This window comes from Hypanus sabinus, chromosome 5 (assembly GCF_030144855.1).
Source record: "Hypanus sabinus isolate sHypSab1 chromosome 5, sHypSab1.hap1, whole genome shotgun sequence".
In the NCBI taxonomy this organism is placed as follows: domain Eukaryota; kingdom Metazoa; phylum Chordata; class Chondrichthyes; order Myliobatiformes; family Dasyatidae; genus Hypanus; species Hypanus sabinus.
In genome coordinates, this window is record NC_082710.1 from 11,239,607 (window position 1) to 11,260,827 (window position 21,221).

The window sequence follows — 21,221 nt, forward strand, 5'->3', positions numbered from 1 at the left end:
TGGCAACCCATAGTTAATGAGGTGCCATGGTTACCAATGTTATAGTCTCAATTATTTACGAGCTACATTAATGGAGTAAATAAGACCACAGGCCATAAAATATAGGAGCAGTCTTAGGTCATTTGGCCCATCGAGTCCAATTCCATCATGGCTGATCTACTATCCATTTCAAAGCTCTTCTACTATCTTCTCCTTGAAACATTTGACACTCCTATTCAACAAGGATCTATCAACCTCTGCTTTAAAAATACCCAGTGATTTGGCCCTCACAGCCATCTGTGACAATAAATTCGACAGATTCACCACCTATGCCTAAAGAAACTCCACCTTATTTCTATTCTAAAGGAACATCCTTGCATTCTGAGGCCGCGCTCTCTGATTGTAGACTCACCCACTACAGAAACATCCTCCCCCAATGGCTTTAATATTCAACCTTTCTGAACTCCAACAAAGTACAGGACCAGAGCCTCTAAACCTCCACGTACATTAACCCTTTCATCCCAGGGCCATTCTCATGAGATGAAAGGATTGAGTGTATGGTGCTCAAATGTACCCAGGTAGGGAGAAAAACAAGTTGTGAGAGAACACAAGGAGTCTACAAAGAGTCAGAAACAGATTGAGTGAATGTGTAATGAAGTTGTCCAATGGGGAGTTGTAAGACAGTCCATTTGTTTAGGAGGAAATTAATAAAAAAATCATCAGATTGTTTAAATGGATGTAGATTCCATCCTTTCACTGTACAAAAGTGTTCAGCACATATATATCACTAGAGAGCTTAAGTCTTCAGCACAGTACTGTAGTAATTTTATGTATAGCACTGTATGCTGCCACAAAAAATCAAATTTCATGACATATGTGGGGGAGGGAGTGGGAAGCACCAGAGTGACATCCAGTGGTACGAACGAGTGTCACCAATTGGGATCTTCCTTGGTTGCAGTGAATGACACCTTCTCTGCCTTGTCAAGCCCTTTGCTGTCCATGGAGTGTTACAGAACCACCTTCCTGACTGTTAGGTTTCACGGTAGATCTCATTTGCCCAGACTGCCGGAACTGGCTACGCCCGCTAGGACAGAGGTGTTCCTATCTCTCCAGAGTATGAGGCTGCCGACTACCCTCACCTGGTTTAGCCTGTTGTTGAGCAGTGTACCAGGGTCTGGCCGCTGTCACATGAAAGTGGCTATTTGGAGCCACGTATAAGAGCTGAGTGTCTGGTGGGGACCAAAGGTGAGTGAGCTGCCTCAGAATGGGCATGACAGGCCCCTTCACCAGAGGTCCTATCCCTTTCTGGACACTTACTTGCCCATCCAATGAGATGTTCCTACAACCAATGATCTCACTTTAAGGGTATCATGGTCCCATCTGGCAATTCCCCATTACCTCTTTAATTGGGCCCTAACCCCCTTGCCTGATTTCCAGTCGTTCCCAGTTCAGCAAATTACACACACCTGCTTCCCATCAGTAACTGCAGGATAAAAACCCTGGAATCACAACAAGCAACTGCCAGCTCGTTTGTCAACACTGTATGAGTAACCTCGTTTCATGGTTATTTAGGACCGGCAGTTCTAAGTTCTGCATCATCTCCTGGATTCTCTACATGAACCTCGTCTCTGTATAAAGACTCTCTGAGATACCGGCTCTCCCTTTGCAGTGGTGCTAACGCCTAACGAATCTGCCTCAGTGCCTGTGTCCTGCACCTGGGTTTGTCCCCAGCCATGCCCTTATGACAAAGGGACTTTTTCTTCTTATTTCATGTTCTTGTTACTTATTGCTATTTATTCATATTTGCACAGTTTGTTGTCTTCTTGCCCTCTGTTTGGTTTTTCATTGATCCTGTTATAGTTACTACTCTATAGATTGTTGAGTATGCCTGCAAGAAAATGAATCTCAAGCTTGTATGTGGGGGTATACATGTACTTTGATAATAAAATTTACTTTGAGCTTTGAACTTGATAAATAATTGAGACACTCCTTTAATTATGGATTACTGACCTGAAATTCATTGTTTATCCCATTCCTGAGCCAATTTCTGTCAATGTCCACAGCTTCAAAGTACTTGTCTTGATGCACTCTGTTTGTCAGGGTTGGCCATGGATATTGTGCCCCTCCTGTCTGTGACATGCAAGCCAGGGCGGTACGATATGGAGAGCAAGCTGCTGCCATGTAGCAGGCTACCTCTCTCCATGCAGCTGATGAATCCCAATGAACAGCAGAGACCAATACAGTCTGGCACCAGCGGGGACGCAGGATCCGCCTATAACCATCTCAACATAGGACTGCCTTAGGGACTCCAGATTCTTCATTGGAGTTTACACCCGAAGCCTTCCACGTGAGTGGGTATAGCCAAAGGCTGCGGAGATTTGAGATCAGAGATTTCCTTCTCCCAGATGAGCTGCCAGCCATGGTTGATGAGCCCCATCTGCCCAGACTGACTGGCTTTAAGGCACCCATAACTTGCCTTTGCCCCTTCTAAGCCACAAGCAAATACCAGGAGCTGGACTTGGTTGTCAGAGGCTATTTGAGACACACACCATTAGGAGGAGTTAATAGGTAGTAGGAGCTTATCCCCACTACGCTAGCAACCTTAAGGAACTCTTCAGAATACTACACAGGTAAAAACTCAGTAAGCTACAGTCCAATCAGAATCAGGTTTAATATTACTGGGATATGTCATGAAGTTAGTCTTTATGGCAGCAGTGCATTACAATGCATAATAATAGAGGAAAAAAATGTCAATTACATTAAGAATATAAACACAAAATATTTGAATTAAATAAGGTGTGCAAAAATAGAAATAAAAAAAGTAGTGAGGTAGTGTCCAGGGGTTCATTGTCCATTGAGAAATATGATGGCAGAGGGGAAGAAGCAGTTCCTGAAACATTGAGTGTGTGCCTTCAAGCTTCTTCACCTCCTTCTTGATGGTAGCAACGAGAACAAGGCATGACCTGGGTGATGGCACTCCACCCTCACCATTCGCAACATCCGGTGCTTCCACCAGATTTACAAACACGCTCTCCGCTCCACATTGATGAATACAGTACTGTGCACCCTAGCTAGGTATAGATGTGGCTAATGCTTTTGCAGAGTACTGTACTGTGGTACCAGGCTCTGCGGCGGCACTTGCAGGCTGCCTGCATCGCAGCTTAGGTTGTTAATGCGAACAAAGAAATCCACTATATGTTTCGATATGCATGTTATAAGCGAGGCGAATCTGAATCCAAATCTGCATGATTGACTGTGCATTTTTTATCGGGAGCCTCAGGCAGAAATCCATCATGAAATTTGTTACTTGGCAGCAGTAGTGTAGTGCAATACACAAAAATTACCATCAATCGCAATAAGAATAGACAATAAATTCATAAATAGTGCAAGAAGAGAGCAGAACTGTGAGGCAGTGTTCATGGATTCAGGGATCATTCAGAAATCTGATGGCAGAAGGGAAGAAGCTGTTCCCAAAGTGTTCCTGATACCTTGTTATGATCTTATACTTTATTGTTTACCTGCACTGCACTCTCTCTGTAGCTTTTACACTTTATTCTGCATTGTTCCTGGTTTACCTTCTTCTACTTCAAAGTGCTGTGTGATGATCTGATCTGTATGAACGGTGTGCAAGATAAGCTTGTCACTGTATCTCGATATGTATGACAATAATAAACCAATTCTACTTCCATTACTGCATTAGCCTGACTGCATAAGTGGCTCTCTCTCCTGTCAAGGTGGATGGATGGTTAGGGAGACATCCCACTAGACCACAGTTGAAGACCCTATCAGCATAGAAGCAATGTAGTTCATGTAAAGCAACTCACCGCAGTGAGTTGAAAAGTCAAAAAATGATGCCTAAAATTCGATTTCTAATATCATCTTATGTGACAATTTCAGTGCATAGCTTGAACATGATTGGAGGAAAGTCTGGAGGTGGTGATGTCACAGGTAGGTTTTTCACAGAGAGAGTGGAGAGTGCATGGAACATATTGTCGGGGTGGTAGTAGAGGGAGATACATTAGGAACATTTAAGAGACTTGTAGATAAGCACATGGATGAAGAAAAAATGGAGGGCTATGTGGAAAGGAAGTGTTAGATTGATCTTAGAGTAGGTTAAAAGGTCAGCACAATACTCTGTGTTCTATATTCTATTTTTTTAAACTTGGCCTCTACAATTATGGAATGGTCTCTGCAGGGAATTTCTGGTTGCCTCATTATAGGAAGGATTTGGAGGATTTAGAGTTGGTGCAGAGGAGGTTTACAACAATGCTGTCTGAATTAGAGAGCATGTGTTATGATGATAGGTTGAGAGAGGTAGCGCTTTTCTTTCTGGAGTGAAGGAGGATGAGAGGTGATTTGATAGAGATGCATAAGATGATAAAGGGCATAGAAAGATTTTCTTCCCCCAGTGTGGAAATGGCAAATACATGGAAGCATAGTTTTAAGGTAATCAGATGAAAGTATCTGGGGAGGGGGAGATATCAGAAGTAAGATGTTACTCAGAGAGTAGTAGGTAAGTGAAATGCCCTGCCAGAGGTGGTGGTAAGAAACTCCTTGATAGGCATATGGAGAGAGAAAATTGAAGGTCTATGTCGGAGAGGAAGGTTAGATTGATTTCAGAGTAGGTTACAGTTTCAGCCCAACATTGTGAGCCGAAAGGCTGTAATGTTCCATGTACTATGTTCAATTTTGCATGAGATAAAAGCAGAAGGTTCTTATGGAGGGAAGAGTTAGGTCAGTCCTGGAGTAGGCTGAAGGGTTGGTACAATATTGTTGGCTGAGGGGCCTTTACTGTGCTGCATTGTACTGTTCTACACATTGATTGGTGTTCATTGCTGGCGTTTTCTCCAAGAGGGCCACAGCCTTTGGGTTTGCATGTTTCTGTGCCTCAGTGACCCGGAGAGCTGTGTTGGCTGCACTCAGGGCTTTATGCTTTGGCTCTTGGTAGGGTCACCCTTGCTAAATAGATCAAAGGAGTGGTCCACCGGTCTTCCAAGTTTGGGGGTTCAGCTCAGGGCTAACAACCCAACTGGTAAAACAAAACTGCCACAGAAACAGCAGTGAAGAATCCTCCTACATCAGAGTGCGACGGTACTCCTGAGTCTCCAACCGGGACTTGCATGACTGACAGTAGTGAAAACCGAGAGGAAGCTACCGACACGATGAAGGAAGCCCTGAACACCGTCTGGGATGGAGGATCTTCGTTGCTGCCCTAAACACCAGTGGCATAACAGGCAGTAGAGAGATTGATGGAGTCTTAGGATCTTTCTTTAATGCACTTTGACCTTGTAAAATGAGTGTTGTTCCATTTTAACAATGTCTTTAATGGCATGGTTCAGCTCATGTGGACTGCAACACATGCTTATGTATTTCCATATTATTGCCTGTCATTCTCTCGTTTGGCAGCACAAGTACAGCAGCAGGGACAGACAAAGTACCCTGCAACTGCTGTAAGAACGAGTTATAAATGGAATCTGCCTTATTTTGTTGCAGTCTGTTCATTGCAATGCAGTACTCCAGAAGTCTTTCTTAGTGCCCTGTACAGCTACGCTGGCATTCAGCTTAAATCCAGTGGCTGTACAGAGAGCCTGCTTGTGCCCCTCTGCTGCATGCAGCATGCTGACTGCGGACATGCTACCTGGCACAATGAGTTTGTGCGTCAGCATTCTAGGTTAAAAATGAATGAAAAATCAATCTGTATGACTGCAGTGCAAGCACTGTCCACTCTAACCTAGTTTCCTCATCTTCTTCTACATTGATACCCCCAAGTGATAGCACTGGTTAAAATGGTAAGTAGACTTCAAGAGTTTTAGCTTCATGTTTTGGCTCTGTCTGAAGGGATAAACTAAAATGCTGCAAAGGATTTCCTGCAGTTCTGAACGTGTTACTGATTACTCTGCTGAACTGTTCATTGCACTTTTCATCATCCTTTTAACTTTGGGGTTTTTAAGCCAAAAGTGATCTATATGAAATGGATGTCGTTTGAAAATATTGTGTGCAATAACGTAACTAATGCACAAAAGACTGTTTCTACTTGACTCTATAGCTTGGCTCTTCTTAAATAACGCAGCATCTGTGTCTCAGCTGCATTTTTTTTCTTTCTGTAATTTATGCATGAATTTTGTTAATCTTACAAAAATCAGACTTTTGTTACAATCCGTGCTTCATGTTATTACTTAACCAGTCAAATTTTACTGTGGAGTAGGATAATACCTATTTGACTGCAGTAGGGTTCAACTCAATTTGCAGCTGCCGGGATCTCTGCTCATTTATTCAATTAACCCAAATACTTTCAGTTTTTCCAACAGTGAAGTGAATCTCTGCAGCCTCAACAATGACTTCTCTGCTGTTACTTGCTCTGCTGTCTGTCTGCTGGGCTGATTCCCATTTTAACCTGAACTCCACAGAGTCCAAGTACTTCAGAACGATCTATGTTGCAGGTAAGGCCACTCGGGATCTGGATTGGGGATGGGGTGGGGGGGGGGGGGTCGCTGAGCTGAACGACTTACCTTCCTTTAAACCAGGCGTTCCCAACTTGGGGTCCACAGACCTCTCGGTTAATGCTACGGGTTAGTGGCATAAAAATGGCTGGAAATCCCTGCTTTCGTGAGTATCAGATGAATTGTGCACCTACTAATTCTTGTATTTATGGATTCTATTTTCTTTAACTCATTCTGCTTTTAAAGATTATTATTTAATTTATAAAGTATATATTAATTTTTAAAGTATCATAAATTGTGCAGTGAATTCAATTTATTATACATCGTATATGAACTATGAGGTCAAATTGTTTCTGCTTTTTCATGTTTTACCACAGTTCTCACATATTTTGGTGATTATTGTACTTGTAATATTTTAAGCAGCACTCACAAGGTACCAGGCAGGACTCTTCCACCTCTTCCTTCCCTAGCGTATTCTGTTCAATAATATAACACTTGTCTCCTTCACAGTAGGTTCTCAGTTTTTGATCTGTTTTGCCAGCTGTTGTTCCTTTGCCCCCTACCCCGTGAATGCCTCTGATCTAAATGAGATGCTTGGCCTTGAATCAGCACAGATCATACTGCAAGGTTCCAACCTTCCCGGATTTTGCCAGTTCCTTCTGTGTGAAAAGAAATTCACACTTAGCTGGAAACCCAGCGTAGTGTATCACTACGAAACATAGAGCACAGAACATAGAAACGTACAGCATAGGAACAAGCCCTTTGGCCCACAACGTTGCACCAAACCAAATAAACTAGTAGTCAAATGGCCATCTAAACTAATCCTTTATGCCTTCACAATGTCCATATCCCTCCAGATTCCTCTCATTCATGTGCCTTTAAGACATGTACAGAAATCTTTCAGATAAGGGAAGTAGCTGTGCTTAAGTAAGCATGGCAGCTATTTTGCAAGCCAATTGAACTGAAAAATGAGATGTTTAAGAGGCGAAATTATTGTCAGAGAATTTCCTGTCCCTCTGTAATTAGCACTCTGTGATCATTAATAATCACCCAGGTCAATGGAAGAGATGAGTAAGAACTTGTTTAGATAACTCACCCATTGGGTGTCTTGTCTTCGCAGGTAATATAGTCATGGTCAGAATGCTATGAGCATCTGCTTCAGATTAGCTGTCTTTCAAGTTCTGACATTGCGCAGATAGTACAATTTACTAAACTAAGCATCACATTTGCTAAGGCACAATTATGGAACTGGCACCAAAATTTGGCTGCTTATTTAAAATCAGAGATCTATAAACATCTTTTCAAATACTTTCAGTTTTCTGATCTCATTCTCACAATGAATGTCCAGTCCCTTCTATCCTCCATCAGGAATGCCTTAATGCTCTCTACTTAGTTCTAGATAACAGACCTAGCCAGTTCCCCTCCACCACCACCCTCCATCATCTGGCGGAATTGGTCCTCACACTCAGCAATTTTTCTTTCGGCTCCTCCCGCCTTCTCCAAAGCCAAGGTGGAGCCATGGACATGCACAGGGGCACCAGCTATGGTTGCCTTTTCATTAGCTACATGGAACAGTCCAAGTTCCAAGCCTTCAGTGATAACGTTTGTGTGACCGTTCTGCCAATTGTTGATTGCTCATGGCTGTTTGCGCTATTGTCTTTGAAAATGTTGGTTGCTATTGTGTTGTCTATTGAATGCTTGACACCGATCCATAACTAATTCTGGTGAGTTTCACATTCTGGCAGTAAAGAGATTCTGATTCTGACTGATGACTGCACTGGTGTTGCTTCACCTGTCATCTGCGAGTTTGCACGCCTTCCTCTCCCGTCACCCCCCCCCCCCCCACCTTCTTATTCTGGCTTCTTCCCCCTTCCTTTCCAGTGCTGATGAAAGGTCTTAGCCCAGATTCTCAACTGCTTATTCCTCTCCATAGACGCTGCCTGACCTACTCAGTTCCTCCAGCATTTTGTGTGTGTTACTCTATAAACACCTTGTTGAATTCCATTGGCTACAAAATCCCAGAGGGAAGAACCTTCCTGATCATTGTGAAAGGAACAAGTTTAGCTTCACCACAAGAATTTTCAGAAACATAACTAATTTTCCTTGCTACACACACAAAATGCTGAAGGAACTCAGCAGCACAGTCAGCATCTATGGAAAAGAGTAAACAGGTAATGTTCTGGGCCAAGACCCTTCATCAGAACTAATTTTCCTCACTATGGTTAACAGCTATTGTCCAATAGATAGCACATAGCATCAAATTGGTTCTTCCTTGTTTTCTTTATTCATTTTTTTATGATTTTGATGGTGTTTTCACAAAACTATGCCCTTTCTTTTGTTCCAATGGGGATTAAATGTCTTTGCTTATATTCTGCTTACAAGTAGCCAAGATGGACATGCAGCTGAATGAATAATAGGAAGGGGTGATGCAAGTAAAGTTTAGGAAAATCAAGCTAGAATTGAACAGAACATTGGATGAACCATATATGGAATACTATCTTTTTATTTTTCTCTGATAAAAATGTATTCGCTTTGGAAGAGTAGGAATTCAGTGCAGAAAGAACAAGATAGACAAAGGAGAGTTAGTGAATGTTGTTTACTTGGAACATGGGTTCCCAACCTTTTTTATGCCATGGACTCCTATCACTAACCGAGGGGTCTGTGGACTCCAGGTTGCTAACCCCAACTTGGACTTTCACTAAATGCCACACATGATGCTGCTAACCGAGATAAGATCCCATGTAATTACAGGAAAGGTACAATCATGGATAGAAGATTGGGTGAGATTGGATGACTGCAAGAGGCAGAAAGTGAGAATAAAAAGGGCCTTTTCTGGTTGACTGCAGATCTCTAATGATGTTCCGCAGGGTTTGGTATTGGGACCGCTGATCTGGATCATGGAATTGATGGCTTTGTGGCCATGTTTGTGGATTGCACTAAGATAGGTGGAGGGGTTAGGTAGTGTTGAGGAAGCAGAAAGTGTGCTGTGGGACTTAAACAGATTGGGAGAACGGACAAAGACATGGCTGATAGAATACAATGCAGGGAAGTGTATGGTCTTGCACTTTAGTAGAAGGAATAAAGACATAACACTATTATCTAAATGGCAAGCAAATTCAGAGATTAGAGGTACAGGGACTTGGAGTCCCAGTGCAGGATTCTTTAAAGATTAATTTGCACATTGAGTAATTAGTAAGCAAGGCAATTGCAATATTAGCATTCATTTCTAGAGGAGCAAGGATATAATGCTGAGGATTTATAAGGCATTAGACAGACTGCATTTGGAGCATTGTGAGCAGTTTTTGGCTCCTTATCTAAGAAAGGATGTGCTGGCATTGGAAAAGATACAGAGGAAGTTCACAAGAATGATTCCGGTAATGAAAGGGTTAGCAAATGAGGAGTGTCTCTTAGTTCTGGGTCTGTACTTGCTGGAGTTTAAAAGAATAGAAGAGGGGGAGAAGTCTCATTGAAAACATCAAATTTAAAGGGCTTAGATAGACAGGACATTTCTGTTAGTGGGAGAGTCTAGGACCAGAGAGCACAGCCTCAGAATATCAGGATGTCCCTTCAGAACAGAGAGAACTCTGGTGAATTTCTTTACCAGAGGGTGGTGAACCTGTGGAATGCATTGCAACAGATGGCTGTGGAGGCCAAGTCATTGGTTATATTTAAAGTGGATGGTGATATGATCTTAAATAGTAAGGGCATTGAAGATTATGGGGAGAAGGCAGGAGAATTAGTTTGAGAGAAAGAATAAAGCAGCCATGATGGAAAGCTTAATTCTACTCCAATGTCTTATGGTCTTGTGATGAGGTCGCCCTTTCACAAAACTTTGAGACTGAAAATGTACTCACTGGAGTTTATAAAAACAGTTATCTTATTGAAGCATCAACCTCATCATTATGAGCTGTGTCATATGACGTGGACAATCATGGTCTTTCTTGGCAAATTTTTCTACAGAAGTGGTTTGCCATTGTATTTTTCTGGGTAGTGTCTTTACACAACAGGTTACCCCAGCCATTATTAATACTCTTCAGAAATTGTCTGCCTGGCATCATGGTCGCATAACCAGGACTAGTGATACGCACCAGCTGCTCATACGACCATCCACTACCTGCTCCCACGGCTTCACGTGGCTCTGATTGGGTGGGGGGGGTGCTAAGCAGGTACTGCAGCTGGCCTGAGGGTGACCTACAGTCTGGCAGAGGGAATGAGTGCCTTTCACCTCCTTTGGTAGAGGCGTATCTCCATCATGCTACCCATATTGAAGTATATGTGACTTTAATAGGGCTTGATAGAGCAAAGCTGACAGGATGGTCCCCTCCATAAAACAGATCTGGAGCCAGATGGCAGAGCTCTGAAACCAATGTCACACATTTTGTGGATGATTTTTTTTCTTTCCAAAGATCGTTGCATGTTTGGAACCCCCAGTGAGTTGAGGAGGCTGAGTCACTGAATTTATTCCTGGCTGGGACGGAGAGATTTTTTGGAGCTGAGACTGAGATCAGATGAAACACAATATTATTAACAAGAAGAATATCCTGCAGGGACAAATTGGCCTATTTATTTCCTATGAGACAGTATCATTGTCAGGCTAATGACTCTCTTCAGGTTCTCGCTCCATTTAGCTGATAAACGTTGAAGTGGTGGGGTGGGGGGGTACCTCAGAACAATGCTTTCAAACAAATTAATGAGTCCTCCCTACTGGCTGCTAAAAGGAGACTTGCAGAGTTTACAGTCTCCAGATGGTAGAGGCCATCAAAATGGCCCTTACGGCCTTACGGTGTTTATCTCTCCATGTGCAGTAGCTGTGAACCATAGCAGGAGAAGGATGCTGGTACTTTTCCCGTAGCTTGCTGAAGCTCTCCCTATAAGACATGCTCTCTGATCCAGGCAGCATCTTAGCAAATCTGTTCTGCATCCTCTTTGGAGCCCACCATGCAGATCATGCTTGCTTCTTGCTGCTGCCATTGGGCAGGAGGTACAGGAGTCTTAGGTCCCACATCACTAGATTCAGGAGCAGTTATGACCCTTCAACCATCAGGCTTCTGAATAGGTATGCGTAACCTCATTCTTCTCAATTCAGAACCGTTTCTAAAACTTATGGACTCACTTCCATAATGAGTCTACAACTCAACTTCCCAGCTTTATACATCTATCCATCTATTTAATTATTACTTGCAGTTTGTCTTTTTTTACATTGGTTGGTTGTCAGTCTTTGTTTACATGTGTAGTTTTTCATTTAATCTGTTGTATTTTGGTTTTCTACTGTGAATGCCCACAAGAAAATGGATCTCAACATTGTATATGGTGACATATACAGTACGTACTTCGATAATACATTTACTTTAAACTAAAGTGTCTTCATCCTTCCTATAATGAGCCGACCAGAAATGAACACAATAGTCAACTGTGAAACCCTTTTCAACCTTTTTATTCCATGGACCCTTATCTCTAACCGAGGATCTGTGGACCCCAGGTTGAGAACCCCTGCTCTAAACTCCTTATGCCTATATGCCCTGAGGCACTCTTGGCCAGTGATGACACAATTAATGGACTACAATATAAAGACCACACAAATAAGAGATAGAACAACAGTTCAGTGATGGGTAGCATATTTATTTGCAAAATGCGCAGGACTTGAAGTTATTTAGCTGCAGTATCTCACCTTCATGCTTCACGCAGCGCCACAGTAAAATTTCTTCACATTCTGCTCGAAATAATTACATTTCACTGGAAGAGACAGGTGTTATTGTTGGCAGTGAAATATGCCATGGAGCCTCCCAGTGTCAGGACTGTTAAACATAATTCATATTCCTTTGCCGATGCTCCCAAGCAGATATTGGGCCAGCCATGATTGTTCAGTGAATTGTACATTGTTGAAATTTATTATGTTTCAAGTTCAAGTTTATTGTCATTCAACCATACACATGTATGTAGCTAAAAGAGACATCATTTCTTTGGGACCAAGGTGCAAAACACAGTACATACAGTCACACATAGCACATATAGTTAAAATCAGGCACATACAGACACAAAATAATATTAGCTGCAGTTGTCTTAATATAGAGAAACTGGGTATAAAGAAGGCACAGTGAATATGTTTGAATTAAATCCATCATAATATTTCTCAGAAGTGTTTAAATTCCACTGTGTTTTTTGTGGTTTTATACCATTGGGAAACACTGGAATATGACTGTAAAAGATGAGGCAGTGGAAGATCTGTATAATTCCTGCGGAGTATATGGATCTGTATGTTACGCAACAAGGACAGAACCACTGATTCCTACATTCACAGGAGCATAAAGATTTCTCCCTAAGCCTGTAGTATTATTCCTTTGCATTCTATAACCTGGCTAATTTATAATTTGTACTTTTAGTTACAGGAACTCAGATGTTTGTGACATCGGCATTAAGCATACGTTTTTGTAAGCATAAAGACCCACTTTATTAGCTTTATTTGTCACATGTACAGTGCTGTGCAAAAGTCTTAGACACTTGTGTATAGCTAGGGTGCCCAGGACTATTGCACACTTCTGTATTTGTCAATGTGGAGCGGAGAGCAAGTTTGTAAATCTGACAGGAGCAAAAGATGCTGGGAATGGTGAGGTTGGAGCACCGAGAGAAGGGTGTGGGACGGGTGGCAGAGAAGGAGTGCCAAGTGTGGGTGCAGACACACCCAGCCCGGTGACACCAGGCAAGGTCATTTGATCACAAACAATTGGTGTATTGATCATTACAGAGCATCTTTCTGTTTCTTCCCCTTTTCCCAACCATGATTCCTCTCTCCCTGCTCCCTTCCCACTCTCAGTCCACAATAGAGAGTCGTATCAGAATCAGGTTCATCATTATTCACGTACGTCATGAAATTTGTTTTTTTTGGGAGGGGGCAGCAGTACAATGCAATGCATAAAATTACTACAGTACTGTCCAAAGTCTTAGGCACAGTTCCTCTGTACACATGCCTAAAACTTTGTACAGTACTGTATGTCAGTGATATCGAACTGGATTTATTTTTGATGTTGAGATCAAGTTCAAGTTTAATTATTGCTTGGCCACGCAGGAATACAACCCAGCTTGTTATTCCACCGGCAGAACACTGCAGGGTAACGCAGTTGGTCTTAGGCATATATTGAAACGTACAGTGGATGTCGAAATGTACAGTGAACTGCATCGTCTGCTCTGAATCAAACCCGCAAGGATTGTGCTAGGCAGCCCGCGAGTGTCCCCACATTTCTGGCACCATCGTAGCAAGCATCAACTCACTAACCTCAGCCTGTACATCTTTGGAATGTGGGAGGAACCAAAACACCCAGAGGAAACCCACCCAGTCACAGGGAGACATGCAAACCTCGTTCAGGCAGCAGCAGGAACTGAACTCCAATCTTAAAGCTGGCTCTGTAAAGACATGCATTAAACACTACTATCGTGCCAGCCATGTAGTCATTCTGTGACTTTTAATGTCAATAATGTGCTGTAAAGATTGTAGAACATAGAACATTACAACTCAATACAGGCACTTCAGCCCATGATGTTGTGTTGACCTTTTAACTGACTCTAAGATCACTCAAACCCTTCCCCCCTATATATCATCCGTGTCTCTATCTAAGAGTCATTTAAATGCCCCTATTGTAACTGCCTCTATCACTACCCCTAGCAGTGTTACACTCACCCATTGCGCTCTGTGTAAAATAAAAACATACCACCAACATCCCCTCTATAGTTTCCTCCAAGAATTAGAGAGCTGGGGGTGTACTAAGTGGAAAAGGTAAATGTCACAGTGGTCCCAGGTGCGGAGGAATAGCAGACTCTGTCACGATGAACGCTGGCAACGACTCAACCCAGATGCAGGGGATATGGCAGACTCCCCATGCAGAGAATAAAACAAGAGGTTAGACATAGAAATTCAAACAAAGCATTGGAAGCACAACAAAGCGACACATGAGACAAATCATTCTCCACAAACACAAGGACTCTGCTCCAGCACTAAAGTCGCCTTTAGAAAATCACAGAACACAGGAAACCCGCGCCAGTCACAATTCACTTGACAGGATTTAACCACAAGCACAAGAAATTAATGGCTCTAGTTAAGATAACAATTAGTAAGTACACATGCTGAAGAAACCTAGAAGCTCAACACTTGACAACAGAGGCCCGCAGGACAATGACAGGTTAAGGGCCGCAGAAGAGAGACCAAGGGAGAAAAGGAAGGAGGAGGGACATCAAAGGGAGGAAGTGAGAAGGGAACCAGAATTGGGAACGTGAAAAAGTGAAAAAGTGAAAAGATGTAGTGTTAGGGTCTCATTCTTAGGATCCTTATAAGATGACAAAAGTGGATAGGCAGAGACATTTTCACAGAATGGAAGTAACAAATAGAAGTGTGCATAATTTTAAGGCAATTGGAAGAAAGTACTGGGGATATCAAAGGTGTTTTTTTTACAGCTCTGGAGGCCAGACAGTGATGTGCACGTGGAACACACTGACTGGGATGAAAGTGTTGAGGCAGATACATCTGGGACATTTAAGAAACTTTTAGATAGATACATAGATGATAGGAAAATGGAGAGCTATGTGGAAGGGAAGAGTTAGTTTTAAAGGTTGGCAGTCCATCATGGGCCAAAGGGCCTGTTCAGTGCTGTATTCTACTCTCAGTGACCACTTTATTAATTGTAAACAGTTTTAGGCTCCTCATCTAAGAAAAGATCTGCTGGCATTGCAGAGGGTTCAGAGGAGGTTCACGAGGACGATTCTGGGAATGAACGTACAAGGAACGTACTATGGCTCTGGGAATGTACTTGCAGGAATTCAGAAAGATGAGGGGCATCTCATTGAAGCCTTTCGAACATTGAAAGGCTTAGACGGATTAGATGTGGAAAAAATGGTTCCCATGGTGGGGGGGTCTAGGAAAAGACAGCCTCAGGATAGAGGGGCATCCATTTAAAACAGAGATGTGGAGAAGTTTCTTTAGTCAGAGGGTGGTGAATTTGTGGAATTTGTTACCATGGGCAGCTGTGAAGGCTAGGTAATTGGGTGTATTTAAGGCAGAGCTTGATAGAATCTTGATTGGACATGGCATCAAAGGCTACGGGGAGAAGGCCGGGACATGGGGCTGAGGAGGGGTAAAAAGGATCAAACGGCAGAGCAGACTCAATGGGCCAAATGGTCTAATTCTGCTGCTATGCCTTATGGTCACTAACTGCCTATTCACCTTCCCATTCCTTCTCCTGAAAGTCACCCAGCTACCTACCTCTTGTAATTTAAGGGTGATAACCTCCCTGTAACTCAATCAATAATCTCCTCACTCTCCTGTACAAGCCAAGGGTCATCCAGCTGCTGCTCTGGATCATTTCAAGGAGCTGCAGCTGGATGTACCGCACAGATGGAGTAACCCCTCACCACTGGCCCACTCCCAACAATGGCCGCTCTGCTTGTCCTTTCTGTACTTTTACTTACTCCTCTCTGCTCTGTTCCTACCGCTGATTGGGCCACTGGAATGACACCGAACATCTGCGTAGCTCTCCTTTTAAATGAGCACAGCCAACCTGCAAGAAACCTCCTCTGATTGAGCCACTGGAAAATACCTAATCAGCCAATCATATAGCAGAAACTCAATGCATAACAACATGTGGATGCGGTTGAAAGGGTCAGTTGTTGGCCAAACCAAACATCAGAATGGGGAAGAAATGTGATCTAAGTGGCTTTGACCATGGAATGATAGTTGGTGCGATACAGTATGGTTTGAATATCTCAGAAACCGCTGATCTGGGATTTTCACACACAACAATCTTGAGATTTCACAATTCTCACAGTTGTGCGAAAAACAATAAAAACCATCTAGTGAGCAGCACTTCAATGGGCGAAAATGCCTTGTTCATGAGATAGGTCGGAAATGAATGGCCAGACTGGTTCAAGCTGACAGGAAGGCGTCAGTAACTCAAATGGCCACGCGTTACAACAGTAGTGTGTAGAAGAGCATCTCTGAGCACACAGCATATCAACCATTGGCATAGAGGGAATACAGCAGCAGAAGTCCACACCCTGTTCCATTCATTTACCTCGTAAAGTGGCCACTGATTGTATTTTCAAGTTTAAGTTTTGTAATTATTCAACCATATATAAATATTTTCTGGTGAAACAGGTTTTCTCCACAGGTGCAAAACACATTACCGTCAGTGGACAGCAGCCTGCACATAGCCTGCACAAAAATAATATGATTGCAGAAAAACAGTCACAAAGAAAAAATTAGATAGACAAGTCCCTGAGTGGCATGACTCTAGAATGATGGTAAGTTATCCTGGGCCAGCTCATTCTTCCACTGAATGAACACTAGAGGGTAGCACCGAGCAATCACTGGAGAGCAGCACTGATGGGAGGGGCCAGCCGCTTAGCCAGTACGAATTCCAGCATGCCAACAGAGGCGTCTGTGCTCTCCCACATCACCTCCTCTCCTGGCTGACTGCAACAGGCAACCCCACGGCAAAAGCCAAGTCCTCGCCACAACACAAATCCCTCCCCACCAGTCTTGCCAATGAACCGGATTTGCACTATAGTATATTACCAATGTCTTGTTATCGCAATAAAAATGTCATAGCCAACCACTCACACTGTGCAGCATCGCGGCATAATGGTACATAACTAGTCCAGGCCACAACACACCAATGATATGCATGGTCCAGATCCATCTCTATTAAGCAACTCACTGTTGGACTAGTCCAGCAATACTTGATGTTCTTAATCTCCAGCAATGAATTGTGATCATAAAAAAGACACAAAGGATGAACAAATACATCTTTGATTGGATCTGGCATCATCACTGCTTCCATTCACGCTGCCTTCTCACATAAATGGTAGCTAAAGAAGACAAGTTAGCTCATCTTAATTGCTTGCTCTTTTTGAATGTAGCAACTTGTTGAAAATCTCATGGGAGTTAAGGGTGAGATGTAAGTTTCACAAGGCTAATTGTGAAGTGGTGCCATGTGTCCAGCAATCCGTGAATGCTCGCATTAAATAAGGTAACTCAACTTCACCACTAATACTTCCACAGTGAACAAATTCTGGGTAGAATGGGAGTGAAGAAATAGCCCTGAGGTGAAACAGCCATAAATAAAACAATAGACTGTGTTTTAATGGAGTAGATATTAAAAACAGCAGAATTTTAAATTGGATCATTCATTTCATATATACAAAAGATAATTATCAGTTATAATGGCTGCATTTAGAAATTAGTTATTTTCTATGGAGATTATTAAAGAATAATCAATGATCCTCAACATCTTCTGATAACCCTGTGCTCTCTGACTGACTACGACAAAGGCTTATTCATACCAATTACACAAGCCCAAAGTAACTTGAATACAGCTGAAACCAGCAGAATGGGTTATAAAATTTCTACATTTAAACAAGCATCTTCAAAAATAATTACCAGTTAATGGCAGTTAGACCATGAGGATGGAAGACCATAAAACATAGGAGCAGAACTAGGCCATTCAGCCCATCGAATCTGCTGCATCATTCCATCATGGCTGATTTATTATTTCTCTCAACCCCATTCTCCTTGTAGCCTTTGACATCTTTACTAATCAAGAAGCAAGCAACATATTTCACTGTATGTTTTTATATTTCTATGTCTATGTAACAAATAAACTTAAATTCTCTTTCAGTACTTAAACTATAATTTAACCACACAAACCATATTATGCTCAAATAATAGCACTTTGACAACGTACTTATATTGAAATTCATCAAACTTGAGATAAAAATATCTTTAATGCCAGAGAAAACATTCAACGGTACCATGAGACACATCTCTATTATGTAGGCCACATTTATTTTACTTACTGAATGACCCAGATAATGAGAAGTTCAAATGTAACTCTGAATACTCAGTTCATCATTCTCATCATGGTGAAGGTTTCTCGGTCCTTAAATTTAAAAGTAGTTTAGTTTAATAATGAGTTAGATTATGCTTAAGACCACAAGACATAATAGCAGAATTAGATCATTGACTCTGCTTCGCCATGCAGTCATGGCTGGTTTATTTTCCCTCTTAGCCAATGTTCCCTCTAATTTCTTTTTTACATCTGTGTGGACCAACCATTGCTCTGAGCAGGATATTTTTGCACAGCTCAAAAACTGCTTGGGCACTTTAAATGTTTTTTTTTGTAATATGCATACTATGAATATTTACAGTCCTGGGTATGACTCTAAACTGCAACCAGTGATGAGGCTCTGATTGGGGACTTTCAGAGCTTCGGGAAAAGTGGAGTTACCCCTTAGTCATTCATTGCTCTGACCCGGAACAGTAGCACCTGCAAGGGTCCCTGCTCAGGATACAAGCCCAATGGAAGGCAATAGCAAACCACCATTGCTAAATACTAGAGTGCAAACACGAGGAAATCTGCAAATGCTGGAAATTCAAACAACAACACACACAAAATGCTGGTGGAACACAGCAGGCCAGGCAGCATCTATAGGGAGAAGCACTGTTGACATTTCGGGCCGAGACCCTTTGTCAGGACTATCTGAAGGGAAACATAGTAAGAGATTTGAAAGTAGTGGGGGGAGGGGAAATGCAAAATGATAGGAGAAGACTGGAGGGGGTGGGATGAAGCTAAGAGCTGGAAAGGTGATTGCCAAAAGTGATACAGAGCTGGAGAAGTAAAAAGATGGCGAAAGTGATAATCTCTTAGTATCTTTACCTTCAATTAGTCCTGACGGCCCAAAACGCCGACAGTTCTTCTCTGTATAGATGCTGCCTGGCCTGCTGTGTTCCACCAGCATTTTGTATATGTTGTTTGCTAAATACTAGGTTTCCTAGAATCTGTCAGAAAATATTATCGCACAACAGTGTCAAGAGGATCTTCAAGACAATTCTGAAAATGCTTCACTCGGTAGGGTTGATTCTGGGCAGCAGGGGATCCCCGGCCGTCATCAAGCTACTGCTTGATAAGAGACATCTTGGGAATCACAGTTGGTGGTGAAAACATCAATAATTTCGGATATGCGGATGACATTGTGTTAATTGCAAGTGCTGAGGAAGAACTACAAAACCTAATTGATATAGTTGTTGAAGAAAGTGCAAAAATGGATCTAACTATCAATTGCAAAAAGACAGAATGTATGGTGGTATCCAAAAAGAAGGAGAATCCTATCTGCAGGCTGAGAATAAACAGGGAAGACATAAAAAAGTACAGAACTTTTGCTACTTAAGAAGCTGGGTGACATCAGATGGCAGGTGCGACATGGACATCAAAAGAAGAATAGGGATGGCAAAAGATACCTTAATGAGAATAAAGAATATACTAACCAACACTAAACTAGGCATGACAACGCACCTCAGAGTACTGAAATGTTACATTTATCCAATTATGTTATATGGTTCAGAATGTTGGACAATATCTAGTAACATGAGAATTGAAGAATTGAAGCAGCAGAGATGTGGTTTTTGAGGAGGATGCAAAGAATATCATGGATGAAATTAATATCTAATGAGGATGTCATGAACAGAACAAGCACAAAAAGAGAAATAATGTCTGAGATCATGAAAAGGCAACGTAACTTCATTGGGCATGTGATTAGGAAAGAGGTGTCAGAGTGCACGGTAATTATGGGAAAGATTGAAGAGAAGAAAGCAAGAGGAAGGCAAAGACAAATGATGACGGAGACAACAGCCAGAGAACTTGAAACGAATACCAGTGAATTTGTCCACTTGACCCGAAACAGGAGTGTGTGGGCCATGGTAGTCAAAGCTCAAACTGGGCGTGGCACCTGATGATGATGATGAATATTTAGAATGAAAAATCACACACTTTTGATGTTTTATTAATTAAAGGGTATAATGAAATACAATACAATATGGAAAATCTTTCACGTTTCGTAAACTTTTTCTCATCTGTCTTTATTACAAAAACCTCTGTCTATAAACAATGTCCAGATTAATTTCGCATCTAGATGAAGGATACGTCTCATTAGATCATCCAAATGTTCCACTTCTAGCCTGTTTCTGGATTTATGTTTGATTGAATGCATAATCAATGAAGTTTGAGATGTTCCAATGGTATCAACAAGTATAGTCAGTTCTTCAAATTCTTAGTTTTTAAGCCCGTAGTTCATCAGTGAACGCCTCAGTTGAGCCAGTCTTAACCTTCTCAGAATCGACAAATTTGAAACCATAGTACTACTGAGATATTCTTGAGGCAACATTTTCATCATATATAAAAGAAAGTTCTAGCTGCGTGATAACAAATGCTACATTCACAGGAGCATTTCAGCTACTGCGCAGTCATGCATTCATGCAGCTTAGAGGGAACAATGCTCTTTGCCTCATTCTCCTGCCTTCTCTCTGTAACCAGTAACATCCTTACTGATCAAGACCATAAGATATAGGAACCCATTTGACACATCGAGTCTACTCTGTCATTCAATCATGGCTGATTTATTATACCTCTCAACCCCATTTTCCTCCCTTTCTCCGTAGCCTCTAGCACCCTTACTATCAACAACCTATCTACCTTTGCTTCAACTATACCCAGTGACATAGGTTCCACGGCCATCTGAGGCAATAAATTCCACAGATTCATTACCTTCTGGGTAAGAAATTCCTCCTCATTTCTGTTCTAAAGGGACATCCTTCTATTCTGATGCTGTGCCTTCTGTTCCAAGACTCTTTCACTAATAGAAAGAACTTTTCCATGTCCAGCCTATTGAGTTTTGGTTGATTGCAATGAGATTCCCCCCTCATTCTTCTAAACTCCAGTGAGCAAGGCCTTATAAGGCATTGGTCTCATCACAGTTGGAGTGTTG

General features: G+C 42.0%; 1 protein-coding gene across 1 annotated transcript in view; it reads left to right on the forward strand.

The window, feature by feature from the left end:
• The window catches only part of LOC132393646 (hyaluronan and proteoglycan link protein 1-like), a 110,401-nt gene that overhangs the window by 50,714 nt on the left and 38,466 nt on the right, over positions 1 to 21,221 (forward strand). Inside the window, exon 2 of the mRNA XM_059969058.1 lies at positions 6,276 to 6,419. Within this exon, the coding sequence (XP_059825041.1) occupies positions 6,314 to 6,419 (106 nt within the window). The 5' untranslated portion in view covers positions 6,276 to 6,313. The remainder of the gene's footprint in view (positions 1 to 6,275; positions 6,420 to 21,221) is intronic.